General features: G+C 45.3%; 1 protein-coding gene across 4 annotated transcripts in view; it reads left to right on the top strand.

Moving 5' to 3' along the window:
- The window catches only part of RUNX1 (RUNX family transcription factor 1), a 265,928-nt gene that overhangs the window by 172,831 nt on the left and 65,545 nt on the right, over positions 1-27,552 (top strand). For all 4 annotated transcript variants that reach the window (XM_065942317.1, XM_065942319.1, XM_065942318.1 and 1 more), the window contains 2 exons: positions 2,836-2,992; positions 23,011-23,115. In XM_065942317.1, coding sequence (XP_065798389.1) covers positions 2,836-2,992; positions 23,011-23,115 — 262 coding nt within the window. The remainder of the gene's footprint in view (positions 1-2,835; positions 2,993-23,010; positions 23,116-27,552) is intronic.

The raw sequence follows: 27,552 nt of genomic DNA, 5'->3' as shown, positions 1-27,552 counted from the left end.
AATGAGTTATTCAGTTTGAAAGCCATGCAGTTGATCCGGTCCCTGTATACTTACTTACTGAATGTGGAATTAAAACAGAGACGCCAGGTCATCACAGGGAGATGGGGATGAGGAAGTAAAAATATGTTTTCAAGGAGGACATTTCAACATTGTGAGCTAATTTTACAGAGGGAAGTGAAAACAGTTGGGGGGGGGGGGAACAGACTGGGGGTGGATTTTTAAGAGACTTGAAAAGAGCAGAATAAAGCAAGTCTATTTCATGGCAACAGAAAAAATGATAACAGTAACTACATAACTGATCAAGGAGATTTATTTCAATAATGGTTTTGAAACAAAAGGGAATTGTCATATTACTGCTCTTAATTTAAGAGCAACAAACATACTTATAATGGGCTCTAACTACCTAATTAGAGGGTGCTTGGGGAAGAAATAGCTGTGCTTTTAAATTTCCTTTATAGAAAACACATCCAACATTTGGATGGAAAGGACTGGAAAGAAAGATAAGAGTGCAAGTTGGATAAAATAGGTGAGGAACATGCCTGCCTATTGCTATAAGAATGGAGTCTTCTGGTACAGTCCTGGGGTCGGAAGGATGACTACCTCTTATAGTGAGTTGGTTCAATTTCCCCGTCATAGTCCTTAGATTCCAACAGCTGAAGCACCCTAGGAAATAAAAGGAATAAATGGTCAACTAGATGACACGAGAAAGGGCGATGACTAAGCAGGCAATGAAGATGAGAATTTGGAGAAACGTGGCTTTTCTATCATACAAGGGGTCTATGGCAGCCTTATATGCAGACAGAAAAATAAGACTGAAAAATAGGTGTTACCCCTGCAAAAATTATGTATCAAATATTAGGTAAAAATAGGGAAGTGGAAAACAGGAGGAGGAATAACCACTGTGGAATGCTTTATTAACACAACTCAAAAATAAAACCCTATACCCATGAGCAATCACTCCTAATTCCTCCCTCCCTCAGCCCCTGACAACCGGTCATCTATTTTCTATCTCTGTGGATGTGCATATTTTAGATTATTCATATAAATGGAATCATACAATGTGTGAACCTCTTGTGAATGGCTTCTTTCACTTAATATACTGTTTCAAAGGTTTATCTGTGTTGTAGCATCAGAACTTTATTCCCTTTTGTGATGAGATAATATCAATTGTATGCATCTATCACAGTTTTAAAGTCCATTATCAGTTTATGGACATTGGGTTGAGGAATACTTTATTTTTGTTATAAATTTATTGTAATAAGTGTTTTTTTTTTAATATTATTTTATTAGTTGGAGGCCAAGCACTTCACAACATTTCAGTGGGTTTTGTCATACATTGACATGAATCAGCCATATAGTTACACGTATTCCCCATCCCGATCCCCTATTGTAATAAGTTTAAAAAATATAAAATAAACCCCCAAAACATTTATAAAATTGGAATGATGAGCACACATTTCACTAGTGACTGAGAAAATACCAATCAGGGGTATTGCAAGTGATAGGAGATGGTGATCACGAGTAGAACTTGTTTTGATTTGAAATTCTATGACCATTTTAAAAAATCCAAACAGTGGAAATAGTTTTGAACAAGAAAATAGTTTTTAGAAGGATCAAATGATGACCAAGAAATGGACACTCCTACATGAAGCCATGCGTTTTGCCTTAGAATTCCTGCTTTTTAAAAAATCACCTAAGTGTCAAAATATTTACTTACTAGTTTACTTTAATAGTCCTGATAGGAAATCCATTTCCATTCAGGTACACTGAAGGAATTCTTCTTCACCATCTGGGTTTGGAAAAAATCTCAGTCATCTATCAGGTCCACGTTAAGACATCTCTGGGACTCACAGAATAAAAATGTGTTGAAATTTTGCTCTGAAATCAGAGCAGCACATCAAAATGAGCACCCCTCTTCTCTCAGGTCTAATGATTTTGTCGTTAGTATTAAGCCAAGGGTATGTTTCTGATTTTTTTCTCTTGCATACCGCAATTCAGTGCTAATGAAAAGCAAGATCATAGAATCAAGTAGGGACAATAAGGATGAACTAATTGTGAAGGGAGAGCGTAAGTCATTCACGAATAGTCAGCAATTCAGTGGTAGCAATCAGATTTAATTTTAGCAGAAGTTTAAACACCTCAAAGGCAAAATGAACCCTCTTAGGCCTATTGGTGGAGGTCTGGGCAAATGAAAAATGGGTTAGGTTATAAACTGACAAAAAAACAAGACATTGTGTTTCTCAAATATGAAGAATTAAGAAGAGATGATTGTATTCATGAGAAGCCATAGCTTTTCAAGTCCCTTGCTATAGTGAGCCTTATTCCAGCCGTGTCGTGTGACTTTATGTGGCTTTATTAGGTGAATGTTTTATGATTTTAATATCTATAATTTTACACATGTGTGTGTGCGCGCGCATGTGTACTTAGTCACGTAGTTGTGTCCAACTCTTTGCGACCACATAGACTGTAGTCCTCCAGGCTCCTCTGTCTGTGGAATCCTGCAGGCAAGAATACTGGAGTGGGTTGCCATTCCCTTCTCCATGGGATCTTCCCCACTCGGGGATCAAACCTGGGTCTCCTGCATTGCAGGCAGATTCTTTACCATCTGAGCCACAAAGGGAGCCCATAATTTTACATAGTGGAATTTAAAGTAAATCTTCCCATTAATAGCTTTTCTGTTGTTTTAATTTATGGTATAAGTTATGATTTAGTTTGCTATTCCTTTGCAAACTAAAAAGCATCACAATATCCATTCAGTTTTAGAACAGTTACACAAATGACGTTAAAGTTTCTAACATGCCTGATATCTGTGTTTGTCCCTTGATGGGTGTTTAGGTGGTGGCTCTGGGGGATGTTCCAGATGGCACTCTGGTGACCGTGATGGCAGGCAATGATGAAAACTACTCAGCCGAACTGAGAAATGCAACCGCGGCCATGAAAAATCAAGTTGCGAGATTCAATGACCTCAGGTTTGTCGGCCGGAGTGGAAGAGGTATGTATCTGTCAGAACTGAACTTGAAACACCCAGTATTTACATGGCAACAAACCCAGATTTCAAAACATCTAGAAGTTTCTGTGATGGGATTCCCTAGAAGCATAGTCATTTCTTCCCATTATTGTTGCTACATCAACCTTGTTGTTTAATATTTAATGTTTCTAACAGAATCTGGCTTTACATTATTGCTTTCTGTTATTGAATTGGTTTAAGACTGATTTGAAGCAGATAAGACATGAATCACAAACTCCAAGAAAACCTCTCAGATCTTTACTAAAATATAAAAATATTAAACATACCATCATGGAAGCTAAGATTATATGACTGGGGTTGTCTTATGTAACTCTTTGATGATTTTCAGAAATCTCTTTACTGGAAGCCTTTAACTTCTAGTCCATGTGCTATATGTGACCTAGTTTTAAATGATCACTTCTAGTAATTTTAAGGGTTATATAGTAGATGATTATTGCAATATGTTTCAAGGAAGCACTTTTTATGGTGAAATATGAAGAAATAGTGTTAGTAACATTCTGATTCGGTAACGTGACTTTCCTATATATAATTTGGATGGCTTATTATTGTTTGTAGGGAGGGACTGGGCCCAGTTAATATTTTAGGTACTAATAATACCAAAGATTGAACTCTCCCAAGAAATTGCTATATCAATGCATTTCTATGTGTAGTTTTCTTTCTCCATACATGTTATCAAAGTATTCAACCAGAAAGCGAAATCTTGGCTTGTTGCAATCTCCTCTGGTTTCCAATCATTTTCAAATATTGTGTTTTCTTTATATTGTAAGAATCTTGGTCCTGTTTTATAAATAGCAGTAAGTACTATTTGTCTACTTGAAGGAGGTAAGATAGTTTGTTTTGAAAATCGCATTTTTGTGATGCAGTGTTGAATAAGCTTATGAATAAAAGTTATTTTGAGTATGATAAAAAGATGACATAGAAAATACCTAAATAACAGGAGATGACTCGTATTGAAAAAAAGTAAAAGTACAACCAACAGACATTAACAGAAGAGTAATCATTAGTCTTTATAAAGGCATTTGAAAATCTGTGTTCTTGGGGAATTTGATTAGTCAGAGAGGAAAGGGAGTAAAGGCAAGTTGCTTTTTTTGGCTGTTGTGTTTGTATTATCCTAGCTGTCTGGGGAATTTTCAAAACAGAATCATAGGTGGAGAAAAAATTTTTAAACTTATAACATGGTTGAAAATGTTTCTTTATAGCACTATGTTAATAGTAGGCTAAGGCCAAGAAAATTACATCCGCTTATTGAAAGCATGAATGATGTTATAAAGGCACAAGTTAGTCTATGGGTTCACTTGTTACATTAAAAGTCCTCACCTTTCAGTAAATGGAATTCCCATTGTGATTCAGAGACACATGTTTAGAAAACATCTCGGAGGTTTCAGATGAATAGCTGGCAGAGTGGGTGAGAAGCCAATAAAAAACAAAGGCCCGACCGTCTGGTCCAGTAACCATCTCAATTCAGTTCCTATGGATTTCTGTTCCTAAGAAGCCATAGCTGAGATCACTGGGTTGTGTTTCCAGAGGAAGTAGTATTACATCGTGTGCATCTGTGTAGGTCTATGGGTCGAGTTTTGGTTACGGAAGTTCTGGGAACTCTTTAGTGGTCCATGACAGTTTCCCCTAAGAAGTGCAGTAAGTGGCCTTCCAGCAAGGGCCAAGAGGTTGGTGATGATAAAGAAGGACATGCTGAAAGCAGCCTGCTTTCTGTGCTGGCGTTTCTCATCCCTCGCTGGCCGTGTCTGTCTTGAGTGGGTGACTAAGAGGAGCTTGTGTTGACTTGGGGAACAGTGAACTGTTTCCCCAAGGTGTGGATTGTTTGCGTTTGGGTGCCTGATTAGTGCCAGGATGCCTTTGCGTCTGCAGAGTGGAATAGCTGCAACCAAGGCTGGGCTGTCTTCTGATGGTGTGGAATGAGACACTTAATTGAAATGCTGCAAACATGAACAGTATCTGTTTTGACCAGGCTCTGCTTCCCATGTGTGCTAATAAGCAATCCAAAACAGGGGAACCCCAAAATAAATGTTGTACCCAATTAGTTACCGTGTGTATTGTTGGTCTTGAGTGATTTTTTTTTTTTTTTTTTGGTTAAGTACTGCGAGACAAAATGAGCTGTCAAAAGGCCCAGTTTGACTCTGACTGATAATTTCTCTCCATAGTCGTAAAATACAACTTTATTTTACTCTTTCAAATCTTGAGTGTCAACATCAGCGCCTGCCAGGTTTTTTCTTTTTCGTTTTTTGCAATTTGCTTCTCATTATGAAGGGAGCAGATGACTTTCCCTCATTTTAACAATTAGCCTTAATCTCCCTTGCGGAATCTCGTCCTTTTAAAAGTTTCTTAATGTTTTATTAAGTGATCTTAAGACTATCCCCTATTTCGTTTTCTGGTGTTGAAAATGTGTCTGAAAATACGACACTGGCATCAACACAGCACACTGGGGCCGGGAAGGTCCTGGCTGCTGGCTCATCCGAACGTTTCAATGCCAGTTTCCCGTTCTGTCCAAAGCCAGGGGTCTGATGAGTTTTCTCAAAGTGGCCTGATACTCCATTCTAAATAAAGGGTAGAAAAAGAAACTCCCTTTTATCTTCTCAGCCTTCAGTCCCTCGGGATTGTACAAGCTCCTAGAAATTGTCAGAGGTGGAACGTGGAAGGGTTTTTCTCTGTTCCACAAAACCGATCTGCCTGGGCGCTGGCTCATGTCCAGGATCGCTGTTCCTAACCTCGGGTTCAGCCTGCAACTGGGAAAACCTGCCCATCCGGCTTTGAAGGCCTTGCTGACAACACTGGCCCCTAGAAAATACTGGTGAAGGCTGCAGCAGTCTGGGCCTTCCTCCTTCCTTTCTTTTCTGTCCCTGACAACTTAAATCTCTCCTTCAGGGCTATCTCACCCTGGGAATTTTCTCCCTTTGATTCAGTATCACCATATAGATCCACGATTCCTTTACAATGGAAGGCGAGATAGCAGATCCCAGGAGAGGGGGTTGTTATTCAGAACCATTCACACCTAAACACGTGTCCTGGGGACTATCCCTTACCTCCAGAAAAATCCAAGTTCAGGATCAGGGGGAACTCTTCTTTGGTGACGTTCATTAGCAGCAGCTCACAGAGCTTCCATCCACCGTTGAAGCGGGTGCTACAGATGTTTTCAGTTATAAGAAATTGTATCATGGCTGCAGTTGAGAGACGCTGGAGAAATTTTAGCAGTGAAATCCGTGAGTGCTTCCGCCCCTCTTGGAGTACTTACTCAGTTGGAAAGGAATCGATCAATCAGGGAATAGGGCCTTAGTTAATTCATTTTAGAACCAAAGAAGAAATCTACCAGACCGCATTATCTATCGTATCGTAAATGGGGGAAGAGAATCCACTGCGGATTTCCTTCTGATTTTTCTAAGACTGAGATTTTTAATTTTCGGTACATCAGGAATCATTTTGAAAATCCTTGAAAGCCTTCTCCCCAGGGTGGAAAAAAATGCATGTGTGCACTTACACACCCAGTTTCTTGTACAGTTGCAGTTTCAGGGCTGCTGAAGCTCCTTTATGGAACTTCTGGGGATCCCATGGACCCGCTCTCCCCCAAGGCAAGAATCTGTGAATCTGGAACTTTACCTCGACTGTGGAGGGCCAACCTAGCATGGTGCTGCACGTTATAGATAATGAGGAAATAAATGGACACATGAATTAGACATTCTTCTTGCACCCTGTGCTGTTTTGGTTACACCTGCTTTTATTGTATCCAGGGCCTAGTTTGCATAATTAGGAAAGGAGATCGCATTCAAACTGCTGGTCCAGACCTTTAAGATGCCAGCAGGTATACACACAGATGGTCCCTTGCAAAGGAGAAGGGCTTATTTTGTCATTAAAGGGGCAACCTCCTCTCTAGTGACTGCCTGGCCACCTGGCTACAAACCTGCAACTCGAATTCCCAACCAGCCCAGCAAGGCCACATGGTCCCCCACCGTCCATTAGGACCGGGTTTAATTTCTGGGTGGAAATTTCTGTTTATGTTGACCTCCATGGCAACTTTAATCTTGCCCACTTTCCAAATAGTACCCTTCTCAACCCTTTTATAAAATGAAATTCCTTCCTCACGTTCTTGCTGTGGACGACTTCCCAGACATAATATTTACCCTGCCACAATCAGGGTGATTGTACATTTGTGTAATGTTTGTTACTGAAGGCATTTTCATTCTTAAGGTATTTGACTATATTTGGAGAACAGGATGGGGAGATTGCCTTTCAAATGAGTGAAAGACTGGTTGAAGGAGAGGTATACGCAGAGAAGGATAGAGTGCACCGGTATTCTAAACAAAGCGAGATGTGTCTTTATGGAGTGGTTATTACTAAGAAATGGTCTGGATGACTCACGATATTATCATCGGATCCCAGTCATTCTCTGTTTTATCACAGACTCATATAATAGGGGGAGGAAAATTTATCTGACAATCCCAGCGTTGTTTCGTGGATAACATTCAAGATAATGAGTTGGCAGTCAGACCTCCTGGAGAGAATACAAGGAAAAGCCATGGGTTGTATTTAAATCACCTCTCCCATTACCACCCCCGTCCCCTGGGGTTTTTTGGATTGCTATAGATCTACCTTTTAAAATGATAATATACACACTGAAATCTGTTTTCAGACTTCCAGGTGGGCAAACACGGATAGGAAAAGACTCAGCCTCTGATACGTGCAGCCTCAGACAGCCTAAGCAAATAACACCTTTTGATGGCAGGTTGAAAGCTGGTATCCATGATCTGATGCAGAGTTCACCTCTAGAGATCAGTTTTCTCATTCTGTTTCACATTTGCCCATAAAAGAGTAACAACATTTCCTCAAAGCAAGTTGCTGCCCACAAGCCCCCCCTGACCACCACCCAGGAGTTCCTGTCCTTCTTGGCATCTTGGCAAAGGCCAAGGAGGAGAGCTTTCTTGAAAAATGCTTGTGCCTGGAACACGCAGCTTCGCAATTGATCTCTTCATGGTTTTCTTGCTGATTTTATGAAGTGCCAGGCATTGTGGATGGTGTTAAGACAGCTTTTTTAAGTTGAGGTTATTTGTATGAATGATATTTAAGAGTTGATGGGCAGGAGCTGGACTCTGTCCACCGCGCCCACCTCCCATCCCGCCCCTGCAAACCCCTTCCTTGCCAGCCCTCTCGCTTTAGGTTGAAGCAGCTCTTTTTGGTGGGGACAGAAGACTATCAGTCAGAAAGTGCTTCTGAGAGAAATAATGGTTGAGTGATTTTTAGAGCTTCCTGTTTCAGCAGCAAGCATTATAGACATAAACAGCGATCCAGCCAATGGCTTCAGTGCTGCACTGGTTCTAATAAATCAGTTTTGTATTTTCTTTTGTGCTGGTTGGTGAGGGGCGAGAGAGGGTGGAGAAGACTGGTCATGGAAGAACATATTCTGTTTCCTTTCCTTTATTATTTTTAAAGAAAAATGACTTGCTGAAGAGAGAGATGGTATACTGCCTGATGACTCTTTTCTTTCTGTTGGTGATTATGAAACACTGTCAGATCAGAAAGGGGATGTTTATGAGTAACCGTGTACTGTTAGTATGGAAGGGTTATGTAGTTTTGAAGGATCTATCAGACTTGCAGTTACAAGGGGTGTGTGTGTGTACGTGTGTGTGTACACGTGTGTGTGTGCGTACTTCCACTGAAAAAGACTTCCTGGACCAAATTATCTTTGAGGACTAAATCCATACTAATAACATCTCATCTGAAGCCCCCCAAAAGCAATTAACACAAATTAATAAGTGAGCACTGTAGCTTTAATGAGCTGCCTATGAATGAATACTTTCAAAGGTTTCTGGTTTTATCAATTCCATCTCAGGGCATGGGGGATGAATTGCTGCTCTTTAAGATTTTTATGTTTATGAACATGCATTAGTGGACTTCCAGCAACACTTACCCTCTGTCATTGGTCCTGATGCAAGTACCATATTCAACAGAGATGTATTATTTAGTCCATGTTGAGAACAAAGCTTTCCATGGCATTCCTGTTGCTGGCACTGATTTGAGATTCTAGCACGTTCCAGTCTCTATTTGGCTATATCAGGCAGTGCATCCCATTTAGAAACTCTATTTTGTCCCTGAACTTCCTCCACCACCAAGGGTTTCAGGTTGTTGAAGACCCATAAATCGTAAGGTGATCCCAACAACCTCCTTCAGGAGACCCTGTGGCCATCCTGTCAGTGTACTCAGAATGTGTTTCCTCTGGTTTCCTTGGTGAGTAAGCTTTCATGTAGGAGCCACTTACACTGGTTTTCTCAAAGATGGAGGTATATTTCCTATCTATTTCTCAACTTTGATGAATCTCTACTTTTACTTTGAGATTTCAGAGCATCATTAAGGATGTCAGTTCAGTTCAGTCGCTCAGTCGTGTCTGACTCTTAGCGACCCCTTGGACTGCAGCATGCCAGGCTTCCCTGCCCATCACCATCTCCCAGAGTTTGCCCAAACCCATGTCCATTGAGTCAGTGATGCCATCCAACCATCTCATCAACTGCCGTCCCCTTCTCCTCCTGCCCTCAATCTTTCCCAGCATCAGGGTCTTTTCCAGTGAGTCAGTTCTTCGCATCAAGTGGCCAAAGTATTGGAGCTTCAGCTTCAGCATCCAGTGAATATTCAGGACTGATTTCCTTTAGGATGGACTGGTTGGCTCTCCTGCAGTCCAAGGGACTCTCAAGAGTCTTCTCCAACACCACAGTTCAAAAGAATGTAGGTGCAGCCTAGTCTGCAGAGCGGTGCCTCCTCCACCCCCAGCCCCACCCCCAGCCTCCCATCCAAGGAGTCTCCTGGGTCTGGGGAACGGGAGGTCTGGCCAGCACCCTCCTGCGGGCGGTGTGTGGCCTTAACTGAGCCACCTTATGCAAACAAAGGAGGCTTCCTTGGCTCGAACAAAGGCAGTGCACAGGAATATGGGCGTTTGAGCACAGTTGGTGATCTGTGTGCTTATCAGGTCGCAGCGGAGGAGGCAAGGTGGGATGGGCCTGTTTGGAGGTGGAAATGCTCCAGGTTCCTCCAGGCATTGATTTGGGGTTTTTAGAGACGTTTTTCCTTGATTTCATTTGAAATCATTTTACAAAGTATAGTCACTGTCTGTCCATCTGTCTATAATGAATGAGAAACAGTTTAAACTCGTATCCTAACACAGCTTTCACCTCTTTAAATGGTGTGTTTCCAGTAACTACAACCCTGGGTTGGTCCAGAGATTTTTCTGCCTTTCCCATCTCTGTTTGAAACCTCAGGGCTGGTTAGAGCTGGTAGATCTTATCTGTGTATCTGCTTATCAGTTTTCATGGTGGTCTCCCACAGTGGGTCCCCACATTCGGCAATATCTTCAAGCATTTTTGGTTGTTTCTCACCCCAGGGTGGGAGAGCAGAGGCCATTCCGCAGTGCACAGGACAGCCCTACTGTGCAAAGCATTAGTCACGCCATCGAGACAGAAACCCCGATCATGATCAGTGGTAGAATGTCTCCTCTTCTTTCCCTAGCGCTTTCTGCCTCTTTACAAAATTTATGAAAAACTTAAATCAGAAAGTTCTCATAGAAGTTTAAAAAGTAGAGGACATCACTAAATATGAAAGTCTTTCTCTAAATATCAAAATATATCAGAGTTCTGTACACACAGAACCGCACCATCTCTGCATCTCCTGGGTCGGGAGGTATGTAACTGCCGGAAAAAGAGACTGCAGGTGGAGGGGCTGCTCAGCAGGAACATCTCTTCCTGGAGGACTGCCCCCCTCCTTTCAGCCTCTCCCTTAGGAATGTCACGCAGGTGCAGGGGGGACTATCAAAAGCAATCAAAGTGCACAGCTGGCTTCTCAGTGCCTGCCCCTATCCATCAGGCGTCAGTCAGGGGCCATAGAGCCACTCATCCAGGAACATGAATTGATGTGAGTGGACAGTGTCCACCTGAACTACAAGGCACTAAAAGCAAGGCCTGGTGTGCCCCACTGACCGATACCTTACAGACACCGAGAAGGAGTCGGTTTGCTCACCTGGGGGAAATGCATGGGGGGTGGCAGGGACGGGCGGAGGCTGACTTCCGTCCATTCCTGGGAAGCCCTGGTTAGAGCTTCGCAGGGAACACCCGCAGACAGAGAGCTGGGTTCTTCCAGAGCTTTCTCCTACCAGCTCTGTGTTGGTTCTGCCATCACTTGTTTGCTACAAGAAGATTCACGGAAAGATGGCTTAAAAAAAGATCTGGGGGAAAAAAGAGTCCTCTGGTGTTCTCATTGAATCATGGTGGTGTCTCCTACGGGTGGAATTTTCTTTTTTTTTTTTTTATAATTTCTTTTTAACTGGAGGATAATGGCTTTACAATGTTGTATTGGTCTCTGCTGCACAACCGTGAGAATCGGCCATAAACATGCATATTTCCCCTCTCTCTTGAACCTCCCTCCCACCGCCTTACCCTACCCCTCGGTTTTCCCCGGGCCCTGGGTTGAGCTCCGTGTGTTATATAGCAGCTTCCTACTAGCTCTCTGTTTCATTCATGGTAATGCATATGTTTCAGTGCCTCTCTCTCAGTTCATCCCACCCTCTCCTTCCCCCACTGTGTCCACAAGGCCGTTCTTTATGTCTGCATCTCTATTCTGCCCTGCAAATAGGATCATCAAGCACCATTTTTCTCAATTCCATATGTGTGTGTTCACATACACTGCTTTTCTGACTTGACTTCACTCCATGCAGCAAGCTCTAGGTTCATCCATACGGGTGGAATTTCTTGACTATGCTTTGCTGTGACTGTGGACTCTGGTTGGTTGGTTGCATTTACTCTGCCCTGGGGACCCTCGCTCAGAACTTGCCTGCCCCATCCGCTTCCCCTGTGTGTCCCTCAGTCAAGTTATCAGCTCCCACATCCGGCGTGGAGGTCGGCTGTGTGTCACATCCTCTGAGACTGGGAAGAGTTAACTCTCCACGTGGGAGTTCCTGGGCGACTGCAGGTGTGAAGGACCAGCTATGGCAGGCAGGCACACAGAGGGGGCACGGTGATCCTGAGACCCCAGTACCCAGGAAAGGATGAACGTGGGCCCAAGAGTCCCCAGGAGGCTGCCTTCCATGCATTTTCAAAACACAAGAGATTCCACCCTGAACTAGAGAAGCCCTGTGTGATATCAGTGGACTGGTGCCTGATACAGAGTGAGGACTCATTAAATATCCAAATGAGTGGCCACCCCAGGCGGTAGGGCCTAGTGGTTACTGTGTGGACGGTCCTAGATTCACTGCTGGGAGCATAGCGTCTCACCCTGGGCACCAAAAATGTTTAGGGTTGATTATTCTTTGTGGTGGGGGCCATGCACTGCATTTTGGGATGGTTAGTGGCATCTCTGGCCTCTACCCAGTAGCCTGGAGCATTCTCCCTCCCAGTCCTGGGTGCTCACAACAAGAAATGTCTGCAGAATTTGCCAAATGTCCCTCCCTGAGGGAGAGGAGGGGGCAAGGAGCACTGGCCTAGAGCTGTGTGTCCATGGGCAAGTTACTTGACCTATCAGAGCCTGATTCAAACTTTGTCCAAAGGGGATGGAGTGCAGTGAAGATTGCCTGAAATAAGACAGTCTTTAGGGGTTATGACTTGTCATGGCAAGGTCAGTTGCTATGACCCTAATTCTGCAGAGTCGCTGATGGCAGCTCTGTGAGCTCCTAACAAACAATACAACCGGGACCTGCTTTTTTTATTTGTTTTAAATGAGTGATTTTTCTGAGACATCAGGCCCTTATCCTGATCCCTCGGCCCCCGTAGAGCTAGCTCTCAGGTCACAAAAGAGTTATGCGTGGCAGGCACGACGATTTCAGATCAGCAATGGAAGAGACGAAATTAAATATGTGCTGTAATCCGAGGCACTGTTTTCCATGGGAAAAGAAGTCCTCCCAACTTAGCCCTTGCAACTCCTTTGTCCAGACATTAACGGCATGCAAATATTTATGATTCATACATGCCCCTTTAGTTCCTGATCGTATTTTAACAATAAACACTGCCATTTTCACAGTGAGGCAGAATAATCCCTTTGTCCTGTCGCCGGCTCCCCAGCCTGGCACCCAGCGGCATCGCATTCTTCCTGCTCCATAATTGCTAACTCCACCCAAGTGGAGGGGGGTTTATAGTTGCTCCACGGCGGCACCCTGGACCATGCACTTCAGGACCTCCTGGCTGTTCCCCTGCAGGCCATCTTAAGGTTGTATCTCAGCGTGTTCAGAAAACACAAGCCAACATCCACGCGTGTTTTTCTTTTTTGGCCACATCTCAGCAGAGAATCGATTCACCTGGCTGGTGGCTTGAAGAGGTGTCTTGCATTCTGGCAAAATCCATGGACTTTCGAGGCCCCCATGGCCATCATGTCCCAGTTGATAGTCCTCTGATTTCTACACATATATTTGTTTGTGCTGATTCTGCGGCTCTTTGGAAGGTAGTGTGACAAAGTATGAGCAGGTGGCCTGCTTGCTGGACTCACTTAGGTGTGCTGGCCTCACTCTCCTCATCTGTACAATAGGTATACCAGTGCCCTTCGTACATACCGCAAAAGGTTTTTAGAGTGATTCAAAGGAGATGATGTGTGTGTAACAAGACTTAGGAAGAAAGAGGTACGACTCACCTCCATGTCATCCTTCCTTCTACAGGAGACTCTCTAAGGGAGGAGGGCAGAGACAGGGCAGGTGTTAGCCCACGTTCCCCTGTATCAGCAAGGCAAGAACAATACCATTTCCACTTTCCACTCCTCATTGGCAAAGAATTTATATTCCTTTATCTTCCAAGGAAGCTTGTAAAATGAGAATGCCTTTCAGACACAGGAAGAATTTCATTAATATTCATAAATAACACAGGAATAATAATAATAGTCATCCCAGGCATTTGCTGTATTTATTTGTACATAAACACAGGAATAATAATAATAATAATATAGTCATCTCAGGTATAGTCATACCCTGCAATTGACCTGGTATTCTCTGTCTCTGTTTTCACTGGTGAGTCGTTCACAGGCTTTGGACCGTCTTTGATCAAATAAGTATAGTGCCCGTGGCTACTTTATTAGACCTGTCCTCCACCCGCAGAGGTCATTTCATGAGGGTATTTCATTCATTCATTCATCAGATGAACAGTGTGCATCTGCCATGTGCCAGGCACTGGGCTAGCCCCAGGGACACAAAGGTCAGCCAGAGAGAAGCCACAGCCTGCCGGGGTCAATGAGGGGCCTCCAGTTAACAGATGTTGCTGTTCTGAATGGCCAGTGCTAGGGTGAAAAGACAGTAGTGACCGAGGCAAAATGTACCACCAGGTGCCTCACCCGCTACAAGCTTAGGGGTCTTTCTGGACCACTTGTCATCTCAGTGGAGACATCTCAGTGTGACGAGGCGGCTGTCCAGGTGAAGGCATCAGAAAAGATGTCCAAGTAGAGAAAACACGGTGGGAGAGGAGCATCCAGCCAGCAGAGAGGGCCTTGACATCCCATGTTGGGAATCTGGTCTGATCCTGGTAAAACGAAGCGTCAGCAGGTTTTAAGCAGGGAATTAACAAACGGTGTGAAAAGGCTGGGGCCGCAGGCTGAAGAGCAGACAGGGCTTTGGGAACGTAGCTGGGAGCTCAGAGGCAGGATCCAAGGTGGTTTTGGCGTTGAATTTGCAGGTGCTGAACCTGCAGATATGGAGGTAAATGTCACCGTGTCTAGAAATCAGCTCCTGCAGGCCCCGCTTACCAGGCCTGCAGTCTTGCCTGGAGTTTCCCTCTTCTTCCTGCTCAGCCTCCGCCCCCCTACCCGCCCTCCTAGCCTCCTGCAGCAGAGCTGTGGGTGCCAACAGGCTGGCGAGCAGGCCCTGAGGACCCTGATGCCAGTTTCCCTGCAGAATGCCCACCCCTGGGCCTCTCTGCCGCAGTGCTAGTTGGCCGTAGGCTGTGTGTTTCAGGCACTGGGCTGTGGGCACCATCGGGTCGGGGCCAGGACTAGGCCAGCCGCAGGAGGTCACCATGGTCACCTGTCCCATGTGGCATTTGGCCTGATGGGTGGAAAATAGGGAATTGGAGTGCACCAACCAGAGGGCTCCCCAGGGTGGAAATACAGGGCAGAAGGCGTGGCCTTGGCCTAAAGAAGCTGTGAATTCAAGGCCCTGGAGGTGTTTGGGCTGCAAGGATTAACCTTGGTTGCTCATACGAGACACGCAGGCACTGGACACCAAAAGGAAGAAGGAAGATCAGAAAAGGACTGTGATATCTAGCGGGTATGCTGTGCTTAGTAGCTCAGTCTTGTCCAACTCTTGGCGATCCCATGAACTGTAGCCCGCCAGCCTCCTCTGGAAGAAATGCAAAAATCATGTGAGAGCATTATGGTTCTTTGGGATTTGGTTAATGCTTCTCATGAAGAGAAGGGCTTGTCCAACCATCCCCTTAGTAAAGCAGAGCTCACACCCAGGCCAATCAAAAGGAGAGTCAGACCTTCCAAGTGAAGTCAGACATGATAAAGAACCAGCTGTCAAGCTGCAACTTTACAGGATAATTCACTGATCCATTTATCAAACATTTTTTCTATTGCCTTAGAACAGAAGATGCAAAGATTAATAAAAGACCGTCCCTATCCTCAAACAACTCGTTTTTCCAGAACAGCTCCGGAGAAAACACTTGGTATGTTTTGGGTTTTCTCTGAGCAAACTGCTGTTTTTCAAATGCTCCATCACATCCAATGCATGCTGATTTTTCTGGAAAACTTATTTCTGTATTTTAAGCACTTGACTTTCAGGCAACTTTGGGGGGGGACTGTCCTTGTGCCAAAAGCTGGGGACGCCCCCCTGCATTCTTTCTGCATGGCTGCAGCTGCGATTGGAAAAGAACATCTTAAACATGGGCACTTTGCATCCAAGTGGACACACACTCACATCGTCACCTCAATTCAATTCAGAGAAACCAGGAAATTCTGCGCCACTTGAAGAATCTGTCCTCTATTCAGAAATCCCCAAATAAATAATTATACAGCCCCAGTGTAGAAAATAGTGGTATGTGTTTGGGCAAGGAAATGGTTGAGGAGCAAAAACATGCATTTTGGCCATTAGCTTGTTCCAGTGGAAAAGTGAAAAACATAAATTAAGATACTTCATGAAAAACATCCCCAATTCAGATTTCTCCCAGAATCTCTGAGGATATGTTCATTTTAATATTTAGTTTACTGGGTGATCAAAATTAGACCCGGCACAAACTACGTAGTAAGAGGAGAAATTTTCATGTTGCATGTCAAAATCTTCTGGCATTTCCAGAATTTGCAAAGAGCAAAACTTGAGCCTTCTCTGACTTTCTTCATTTTCCAAAGTTGAGCTTTTTTTTTTTTTTTTTCTTTTTTTGACTTTTCCTTTCTCACTCTTTTGGTGCTTAAAGTGTCTGAACTCAACCGGTCTCCCGGCAGAGATGCACAGATGAGTGGAAAATGTCGTGATTGCGTTTCCTTAGCTATGTGACCCCTTTCAGCAGACGGTGCTCGGTGCACACAGCCTGCCCTTGCGTGACAAAGGGCAAGTTTCACATCCCAACCGAAACTGGCCCCAAAAAGGAGAAGATGACTCACGGGGTCCAAACCTTCACCAGGGAGAGTGACCAAGACAGAGCCCAGTGGCTGAGGAGTCAACACGGGTGGCTTGGCTGCCCATGAACCAAATGATCACAAGAGTTCGGAGGGAGGGAGACACGCCCATGGCCGTAGGAGCTCACTGCCTGACCTGATGAACTTCTAAGGATGTGCTTCCACTCTCCGGCCCCAGATAATTCGGAGTCACCTTTTCACCTTCTGCTCCTCTCCCCACCCTCGCCCTTGGGGGTGGGGGGAGGCGGCAGGGCGCCCATTTGCAGCAATCCTGAGGTTTCGCCACTTCCAGATGTGGTGAGGAAGTGGCGTGGTGCCCCGGGGCCCTGGCGGAACTGCAGTGTCCAGCCATGGCTTTATGAGACCACAGCCAGCTGCCCGAGTCCACAGCCCCGTGGCTGGGAAACATGGAGCTGGAGAAAGCAGAGACTTGGAGCCTCATCCCTGGCTCACCTTGGAAAGCATGTTGTGGCAGCCGACATCCAGCAAGACGCGCCCCGTGACCTTCTTCCCAACTAAATAAAGCACTTAGTTGTTTTGTGCTGGCATTTGGATGAACACACTGGCGTCGAGGGGAACAACACATGCTCTCGGTTGGAGTGGGGGGCGGTGATCATTTGGCTGGCTGCTTGTCAAGTGGCTCAGTCAGTTGCAATTGTGCCTTACGAAGGTGGCCAGCTGGCAGGGCAGGAGTGACCTTGAACTTGAAGTTCCAGTTGAATGTGCAGTTTTCCTGATGGGTCTTTAGGCCCCATTCCTTGCCTACCTGTTGGTCCTGTGCACTCCACCTGTCTGCTGGAATTTTCTAGAGAAGAGAGGATGAGCCTGAAGGAGCTCCGCTGGCACCACCTGCCGAACACTACAGCTCCCCTCACTGCCCACCATCAGACCTTGATGCCGAATTGCCGCCAGCCCCGCCTCACGGGACTGCCTCCAGCTGTGATCTTTGTGGAATTGTGTTTGTCACATCTTTAATGATAATTAAACCGATATTTGTAATGCCTCATTTCACATAGTTTGCATAACAGCACTGTGAGATGGAAGGACCATGATCACCCCTGTTTTACAGATGATGAAGCCCCTCAGAGAGGTTAAGTCACTTGCCCAAGGTCACACAGCTAGCAAGGGGCAGAGCTGGCATTCGAACCCAGGCAGCCCGCATTGTTAACTAGCCTTGGCACTACCACGGGGTTGTGTAATCAAGTTCTCATCTTGTGCTGCTTCCAGGCTTCATAAGTCAAGACAGCCTTTCTCTCCTTCGTGGTTTCTTCCACCTTCTTAATTCTGTCCTAGTGTGTGTGCTTCTATATAGAATTCCTCCTGGACCGAACCACTGGCCAGAACTCAGGGTGCTATCTGGGTGAGGTTTGTGGGCAGGGGAAGGAAGGTCTGAGTGCTCCCCTTTCCTTGGCTCCCTCCGCTGCGAACCCACACAGGGCCACCCCCCCGTGAACCTGCAACTTGTCCCCATCAGGAGTCCAGGGACGCAGTCTTTCAGCAGCACAGCCAGGGGCACCTCGGGTCCCACTGTGGGCCAAGCCCAGGGCTGCAAGGAGCCGCCCAGCAGCTCCGTGAAAGAGCCCACGCAGGCTACACATGGGAAGATCAGTTCTCTATGGCAGCCCCATCTCCCAGCCCCGTGTTTGACCCCGAAAAGCTGATTTCAGGGCGGTGGTTATGGAACTGAACTATCTTTTCTTTGCTCTCCTCTGCCTTCCTACTAGTCTGCCCACAGCTTGCTGAGAAAAACACTTGAGAGGCTTTCACTCTCCACACCTACGCACTTAAAATACCAGGCCCATAGGTCATTTTGATGAGGGAATTTGGCTAATAACACATTAGGCCGTGGGCGCAGCTACCATCGCGGCAGGTGCTGGCCAAGAAGGGTTGTGTCTTGGCAGGAATGAGCTGGGGCGTGGCCAGGTGTGGTGGGGGCGTGGCAAGGGCGTGGTGGGCGTGGCCATGGTGTGGTGGGGGCGTGGGCAGAGCAGAGGGCGGGGCTCCAAGGGTCTGACGTGCCCACTGGCAGGCCTGTCCCCAGATGTCAAGTTCGGTGCCAGGTCTGCACAGAAGAATACAAGGAAGTGGAAGGCAGAGCTTTCCTAGAGTGGAAAAGTGTCACACACACCTGTGAGCCAAATGTCATCACTTACTGCCGCTGTCTATGAGGTCATGAGCAGATGTCGTGGTGTTCAGAGTTGTTCACAAGGGCTCCGTTGTGAGCCGGAATACCTCCGCCTAGTAGCTTTTTGGTAACTGAGCCACAGTTACCGGGGCCAAAACGCCCCACCTAGTAGCTTTTGCCGGACAGACACTTCTTGACTGCACATAAAATGATGGGCATAAAATAGTAGAATTTTAATTATAATTACAAGCCGTGATTTCGCAAATATTCACTTTGGTTGAATTTCCTTCCCGACTCAGTAGGCCAGTCTCTGTGGTTAACCAGGGGGGTGGCGTTAAGCACCAGGAGCCTAAATTCAGCTCAGGAAGAAAGTAGTTTTGAACTATAACCCAGGCTCTCAATTAGCTGTTGAGTACGATTTGGAGCCATTATCATCCCCAGGACTGTGTTCTCTTTTAAGGGCAGTGGCAGAGCATAGGGAAGGTACCATAAGTCTGGATTCCTGGTTCTGGTGCTGCTGAGTTTGAAGGTAGAGCTTGGGGACCTCATGGCAATAATATGAAACCCAAAGCTGGGAGATCTGGGTTTTCTGTGTATCCAAGCTGTGTGGCTTTGGACAAACCACTCACCCTCTCTGAGTCTTAGCTTTGTTGTCTGTTAACCAAAGGCAATGAAATCTGTCTTGTTTATTTCATGAGACTGCTGGAAGGACCAGATAAAATTGTATATAGGAAAGTGCTTGAAAACTTGTAAGTTCTACACAGTCCTGAAAATACCAAAATTAGGAAGACAGTGGTCTTTGTTGTCATTGAGGAAATCAAGGATAAGATGGTTGTTAACTTGGTCGCTCAGCCATGTCCGACTCTTTGCGACCCCATGGACTATACAGTCCACGGAATTCTCCAGGTCAGAATACTAAGTAGGTAGCCTTTTCCTTCTCCAGGGGATCTTCCCAACCCAGGGATCAAACCCAGGTCTTCTGCACTAGAGGCGGATTCTTTACCAGCTGAACCACCAGGGAAGCCCAAGAATACTGGAGTGGGTAGCTATCCCAGGAATTGAACCAGGGTCTCCTGCATTGCAGGCGAATTCTTTACAAACTGATCTATCAGTTCGGTTCAGTCGCTCAGTTGTGTCCAACTCTTTGTGACCCCATGAACTGCAGCATGCCAGGCCTCCCTGTCCGTCACCAACTGAGCTAACAGGGAAGCTGATAGCTAACCATAAGGGGAAAAGGGCAGAGAGGGAGAAATAAGGAGTTTGCGATTAACAGATACATACTACTATGTATAAAATAGATAAACAACAAGGACCTACTGAATAGCACAGGAAACTATATTCAATATCCTTTAATAACCTATAATGGAAAAGAATCTGCAGAAGACTATATATATATGTATATCTGCAGAAGACTATCTATATATATAAATATCTGCAGAAGACTATATGTATATATGTATATGAATCACTTGGCTGTGTACCTGAAACTAGCACAACATTATAAAGCAGCTATACTTCAATACAAATTTTTAGAAAGCAAAAAATAGGATGGTTATAGGAGGGCCACAGGAGTGAGACTGTTTCTTGGGGTTAAACCCACAGGTAAAAACCTAGAGAGCAGTGGCCACTTGTAGTGCTGCAGCTGGAACTCATGACTTTTAGTGTTTGTACTGAGTTGAATGTTGTCATTCAGTCACTCAGTCATGTCTGACTCTTTTGCCGCCCCATGGACCGGATCCTGTCGGATTCGTCTGTCCAGGGATTGCCCAGGCAAGAATACTGGAGTGGGTTGCCATTTCCTTCTCCAGGGGATCTTCCTGACCCAGGGGCTGAACTCACATCTCCTGCATTGACAGGTGGATTCTTTACCACTGAGTGACCAGGGAAACCCACTGAGTTGAGTAGTGTTCCTTAAAAAGTCATGTCCATGAGTAACCTCAGAATGTGACCTTATCTAGAAATAGGGGCTTGCAGATATAGTCAAGTTAAGGGAAAGTGCCACTGGAGTAGGGTGTGCCCTAAATCCAGTGACAGGTGTCCTTATAAGGAGAGGGAGATTTGAAGACAGAGGACATGGAGGGAAGGAAGCCTTGTGAGGAAGGAGGCAGAGGTGGGAGTGATGCTGCCACAAGCCAAGGAGAGCCAAGGATTGCTAGTAACACCAGAAGCTGGGGCAAGACCAGGAAGAATTCTTTCCTGGAAGGTGACGGCCCACTCAACACCTCAGTTTTGGACTTCTGACTTCCAGAACTAGGAGACTATAAGTTTCAGTTGTTTTAAGCCACCTGCACGCATGCATGCTAAGTTGCTTCAGTCGTGTCCAAGTCTTTGCAACTCTGTGAACTGTAGACCGTCAGGTTCCTTTGTCCATGGGATTCTCCAGCAAGAATACTGCAGTGGCATTACTGGAGTTGCCATTTCTTCCTCCAGGGGATCTTTCTGACCCAGGGATCAAACCCATGTCTCTCACATCTCCTGCATTGGCAGGTGGGTTCTTTACCACTAGTGCCCCCTGGGAAGCACTTAAGCCATCCATGCTGTGCTTAGTCATGTTCAACTCTTTGCAGCCTCATGGACTGTAGCCTTCCAGGCTCTTCTGTTCATGGGGATTCTCCAGGCAAGTATACGGGAGTGGGTTGTCATGCCCTCCTCCAAGGGATCGTCCCAACCCAGGAATCGAACTGGGGTCTTCTGCATTGCAAGCAGGTTCTTTACCAGCTGAGCATCCAGGGAAGCCTTTAAGCCACCTACTTTGTGATAATTTGTTATAGCAGCCCTAGGAAGGAAGAAGTGTTTTAATGGAATCTGAAATGCTGGCGTTTCAGGCAGCAGGGGAAACACCCTGGGTGCAGGCACACGCCTACCTGTGGAGATGGATAATGGGATTTATCTCAAAGATAAAACCAGAGTGAACAGTGACACTGTATTATCCCATGAATGCCTTCATTTTGCAAACCAGGAAACTGAAATCTGGAGACGTTAAATATGTGTCCAGGAACCTAAATCTTCTGTCTTGCAGGAAGAGCTATGCCTCTCTCTATGTCTCTCTCTCTCTACACACACACACACACACACACGCACGCACGCACACCTTTGAATACCATATGCTAGATACTGTTTTAATGATTTTACTCATATTACCTCATTTAACCTCCTCCACAATTCTATGGGCCTCCCAAATAGAACCCACCTGCCGATGCAGGAGATAGCAGAGACGCAGATTCGATCCCTGGGTCTGAAAGATCCCTTGGAGGAGGGCACGGCAACCCACTCCAGTATTCTTGCCTGGAAAATCCCATGAACAGACGAACCTGGCAGGTTACAGTCCATAAGGTCACACAGAGTCGGACATGACTGCAGTGACTTAGCACGCACACAGGCACAGTTCTATACAGTAGGAGAAGTTATGTGTACCCACCTTCAAGGTAAGGACACAGACAAAGGGAAGACTAGTGACTTGTTTAAAGTCAGTTAGCCAGAATTCAAACCCAGAGGACATTCTCTGAACCACTTTGCCAAGAAGAAATGCTTTTAAATAGCTAATGTATTTATATATTAATATTTTTATTATGAATTATGTTTTAAACAATTTTTTCTAATTATTAAAATCAGTGCATGATATGTATGCAATGAGTACATACTCACAAAATGTGAGTATGTATAAGACATTTAGATGGAAATCCATGTGCATATTTATGCTCAAAATTGTCATTGAATCTCAGTCTGTCAATTATATATCCTTCTGTCTTGTCAACCCGGTGAGTGCCTATGGCATAATCAAAATAATATTTTAAATCACCAACAATTAGTATTTTTAAAATACAGAGAGAATCATTCCAATTAAGCCTATCCTTAGAAATTCTCTCTCTCCTAATCCTTGGAGGTACAAAGAACATTAGAGGGGAAAAACAAAAATGGGTTCTTTTACTCCTTTTGCCTTGAGCTTATTAAAAGGAAAGACATGGGGGTTTCTAGCTGCCAATCTGCCCCTATGTTCCTGGACTCTTGACCTAAAAGTAAACACATCTGAACCTCTCTTGATCCTGTGTTATTAATGATCAAACAAAAGCCCTGTGACTACCGGATGTGCCACATCTAGACAGCATAGTTGTACTTTCCAGAATTCCAGTAAAGCCAAACTAAAAGGAGCATTGGAAAGACCGATAACATGTGCTCAAGCCCTGCCTCATTTCAGTATGAGAGCTGGAAAGTATACATTAATTTTGAATTACCCAGCAAATATAGTCAGGCCATCGCTCATCCTTCTTTGCTCTCTTTTGTGTTCCAACAGGGAAAAGCTTCACTCTGACCATCACCGTCTTCACAAACCCACCGCAAGTCGCCACCTACCACAGAGCCATCAAAATCACAGTGGATGGACCCCGAGAACCTCGAAGTAAGTGGGCCCCCTTCGGGGCTGGCACCCCCCTGCCCCCGCCCCAGTTGGTACACTCAGGCACCAGGAACCATGTCTTTGAAGCCTTGCTTTCAATCAGCATCACCCAGATGTGGCTGAAACCTCTCCCAGAGGGAAATGTCAGGCCCCTGTAGGGAGGGAGAATTTTACTTTTGACGCTCTCACTTGTCAAAGGCTGTCTCTGGGCTCCGGGCTCTTTTTTCAAAGCATCCTTTTAGAGGGCAGAAGGAAATCAGACTGACTCAAGTACATGTTAGAATCATCTGGGGACAGCACGGGCCTAAGGACCAAATACGTGGTAAAGTTCCATGGAAGACTGGCCAGGCACAGAGGTGGCCCAAAAAAGGCCAGAGAGTCAGAGTGGACCACAAGGGCTGATTACCATTCATGCTGGCCTTTTATTCATTTGGAGGCTGGAGATGAAATCTACCCAAATGACCCTTTTCTTTCTGTGCCACAGATCAAAATCTTATGACAGGATTGTTTAAAATAGAGAATAGGAGGCGGGAGAAATGCCTGGGGGAAAACCAGCAAATATAGAAAGATGGTACCAGAAAAATAGCTCCTGCGAGAAAAGTTTTTTTAAAAAGGAGTGGGGTTGTTTAGTCTGCAGAAAAATGTCTTCACGGTGACTTAATGACTATCTTTGAGTAAACACAAGAGTAGCACTCTTTTCCAGAACCACACCCTTCCCTTGGATGGAGGCTGGGTTACACTTGCAGATCTGTGGAGCTGACTGGAGCCCCAGCCCGGCATCTGCATGCCTTCTAACCATGTCAGGCCCCCGGTGGAAAATTAATATCCTCTATTCTCAGGGTGGGGGTAAGGGGTGAAAAACTGAGCTTCCTGCTAGGCCAAGAAGTTGAGATGCAGGCGTGTCAGGTTGTAAAGAAGTGGTTAAGAATTTTGAGTGCTGGGCTGAACAAGTGGAGTGCGGGGCTGAGGTGCTTCAGCTTTCAAGAAGTTATGGAGGCTCTCTGAACCTCAGTTTCTTCATCTGTAAAATGGGGATATTAATGAGAGCTTCTCTATAACTTGAAGGAGACAGTGTTGTGTGCCTGGCACGGAGAATGGAATCAGGAAATGCCAGCGATCCCGAGTTGTGCCTCCCTGCCTGCGTCTCTGGGTGCCCCTCCACCCCCTGCTCCCCAGTCCACGAGGACCGGCCCTGTGGTGGTGGTGTTGGGGGCCCCCGCAGCAGGGCTGTCTGCAGGTCAAACTGGGAGCACTACAACTCGTGGCAGTCTTCCCTGGAGTCCTGGCCACAGCCTCATGGTACCGTGATCACCCTGGGGGCTGTGTCAGTCAACCCTCCTGATACCCCCAAAGTGGGCGGAGCCCCACAGGGAACAGCACGCCCACCAGGGACCACCCCTCAGGACAATCGGTTAACCATCTCTTTGGTGCCCTTTGCCTGTTTTCTTTCTGACCTTATTTCCCCCGGGCTGCAGATTGTTCTCTTTAAGTACCTGGAGATGTTCTGGCCACACCCAGACTCAGGAAACTCCAGGACTTGGTAACCACCCTCGATTCCCATTTCTGTGTGAAAAGAAAACCACAGGCGCAGAACCACACAGTTCCAACCAAACCCAACTTGGGAGATTTTCAAAGTAGGAACAGCAGATTGGAGACTCCTAGTGACCCTGCGTTAAACACACCAGATACACCACGCAGGTGCCCTGGTGCTCAGCGAGGACCAAAGAGGAAGCAGGCTCAGATCACAACAGGCACGGGATGGGGCGCAGGCAGTTGTGAGGTTTAAGGCAGTTGACCTTGAGGATACTTAAACTTCCAGAAAGGCTCACTCAGGAGGCTATAGAATCCCTTTCTTGAAAAAATAAAAGCAGGTGGATTTCCCTGGTGGTCCAGTGGTTAAGACTTCTCCTTCCAGAGCAGTGGGTGTGAGTTCCATCCTTGCTCATGGCGCTAAAATCCCACAGGCCTTGTGACCAAAACACTGAAACATAAAACAGAAACAATCTTGTAACACATTCAATAAAGACTTTAAAAAATAAATAAGCACACAAAATTTAAAAAATAAAAAAGGAAGCAGGGAACTGGGGAGGGGTAACGTAGAAGTAGGAGTTTAAGAGATACAAATGATGATGCATAAAATAAATAAGATACAAGGATATATAGTTGGAGGAGGGAATGGCAACTCACTTCAATATTCTTGCCTGGAAAATTCCATGGATAGAGGAACCTGGTGGACTAAAGTCCATGGCATCACAGGTCATCGGAAACGACTGAACAACCAACACACTCACACATACAAGGATACATACAACAGGAAGTATGACCAATATTTTATAGTAACTGTAAATGGAATATAACCTTTAAAGCTTGCACATCACTATGTTGTACACCTGAAACTTATTAATATATAATATTGTACATCGGCTATGAAAAGTGAAAGTGACAGTCGCGTCTGACTCTTTGGGACCCCATGGTCTATATAGTCCATGGAGTTCTCCAGGCCAGAATATTGGAGTGGATAGCCTTTCCCTTCTCCAGGGGATCTTCCCAACCCAGGGATTGATCCCAGGTCTCCTGCATTGCAGGCAGATTTCTTTACCAGCTGAGTCACACCGGAAGCTCAAGAACACTGGAGTGGGTAGCCTATCCCTTCTCCAGCAGATCTTTCCAACCCAGGAATCAAACCAGGGTCTCCTGCATTGCAGGCAGATTCTTTACTAACTGAGCTTTCAGGGAAACCCTGTACCTCAGTTAAAAAGAACATTTAAGTAAAAGTAGAAGCAACAGCCACCTCTGGGAGAGTTCAAAGGCAAACCTACCAGGAGGGAAAAATTTAAATCAGGTGAGCCCTCCATATGCCTTCCACTGCCCCCCTTCACTGATGCATAAAAAAGGACAGTTTTTGCTGTATAGCCAGTATTTTCCTGTAACATTCAAAGAACTAACAGTGATTGAACTTTGAAAAATAAATGATGGGCGCTTGAATTTTTAAGAACTGGCCGTCAGAGGGGAAAAATAAGCGATTGTAATGGGCCGCCTGCATATACAGTGGACTCTGCTTCCTGCTGCTTTATGACTTAAGAAAACAGTCATTATTGAGAAAGGCTTTGGAGTAGGCAGAAGGGAATTGGCTCCAAAGAGGCACCCATTTTTACGGAGTCTTTCCTGCCAAATGGAATTTGGGGTCTGGGGAAAAATTAACGCAAAAACCAAGTTAAATTAAATGAATATATACAAGTATGATATAAAGAGGTGTTGCAGGCTTAGGTAGAGACTGTCTATTTCACAAGGGACTTCCAGAAAAAAGTCAAATGCACAGTCTCCCAGGGTGGCCCAGGTAATGCTGCCTTTTCAATACGGGAAGCAAGGCAGGCCTTTAGCATGCATTTTTCTTATTATCATTTGGATGTCTTGATTCAAGGTGGGAACTACTTTTTGATGAAACTGTGTTCACAGCCACTTTTTTTTTTTTTAAGAGAAATTAACAGAATTCCCCCACCCCTGCAACTTCACTGAGATATCGTTGGCTTATTGTGTCAGTTTAAGGTTTACAACATGATTATTTGATATATGTCTACATTGAGAAATGATTACCGCAGTGAGATTAGTTAACACATTCTTCACATCGTATAGTGACTATTTGTGTCTGTTGAGGACTTTTAAGATCTACCCTCTTAGCAGTTTTCAAATATATAATGCGGTGCTGTTAACTATAGTCCATGCTATACATTAGGTCCCCAGAATTTTTTCATCTTATAACTGAAAGTTTGTACCCTTTGATCTCTTTCCCCCACCCCGACCCCTGGCCACCACCAATCTACTCTTTGTCTCTGTGAGTTTGTGGGGTTTTTGTTTTTTTATGAGATTCCACATATAAGTGAGATCATACAATATTTGTCTTTCTCTGTGTGACTTATTTCAGTTAGCCTAACACTCTCAAGGTTCATCCATGTTGCAAATGATAAACGGCAGGGTATCTTTTATATGCTTGAATAATATTGCTGTGTGTGTGTGTGTGTGTGTGTGTGTGTGTGTGTGTAAAACACATCTTCTGATTGTTACCATGTTTTGAGTATTGTGAATTATTCTTTCCAGTGCAGTTTTAGGGCTTCCCTGGTAGCTCAACTGGTAAAGAATCCGCCTGCAATGCAGGAGACCCCGGTTCAATTCCTGGGTCGGGAAGATCCCCTGGAGAAGGGATAAGCTACCCACTCCAGTATTCTTGGACTTCCCTGGTGGCTCAGATGGTAAAGAGTCTGCCTGCAATCCAGGAGACCTGGGTTCGATCCCTGGCTCAGGAAGATCCCTGGAGAAGGGATTGGCTCTCCACTCCAGTATTTTGGCCTGGAGAATTCCGTGGACAGAGGAGCCTGGCAAGCTAGTCCATGGGGTCTCCAAGAGTCGGACACGACTGAACGACTTTCACTTTCAGTGCCGTTT

Source organism: Muntiacus reevesi, chromosome 8 (genome assembly GCF_963930625.1).
Source record: "Muntiacus reevesi chromosome 8, mMunRee1.1, whole genome shotgun sequence".
Classification (NCBI taxonomy): Eukaryota; Metazoa; Chordata; class Mammalia; order Artiodactyla; family Cervidae; genus Muntiacus; species Muntiacus reevesi.
Note: the sequence above shows the minus strand (reverse complement) of the source record. Positions and strands in the feature narration are given on the sequence as shown.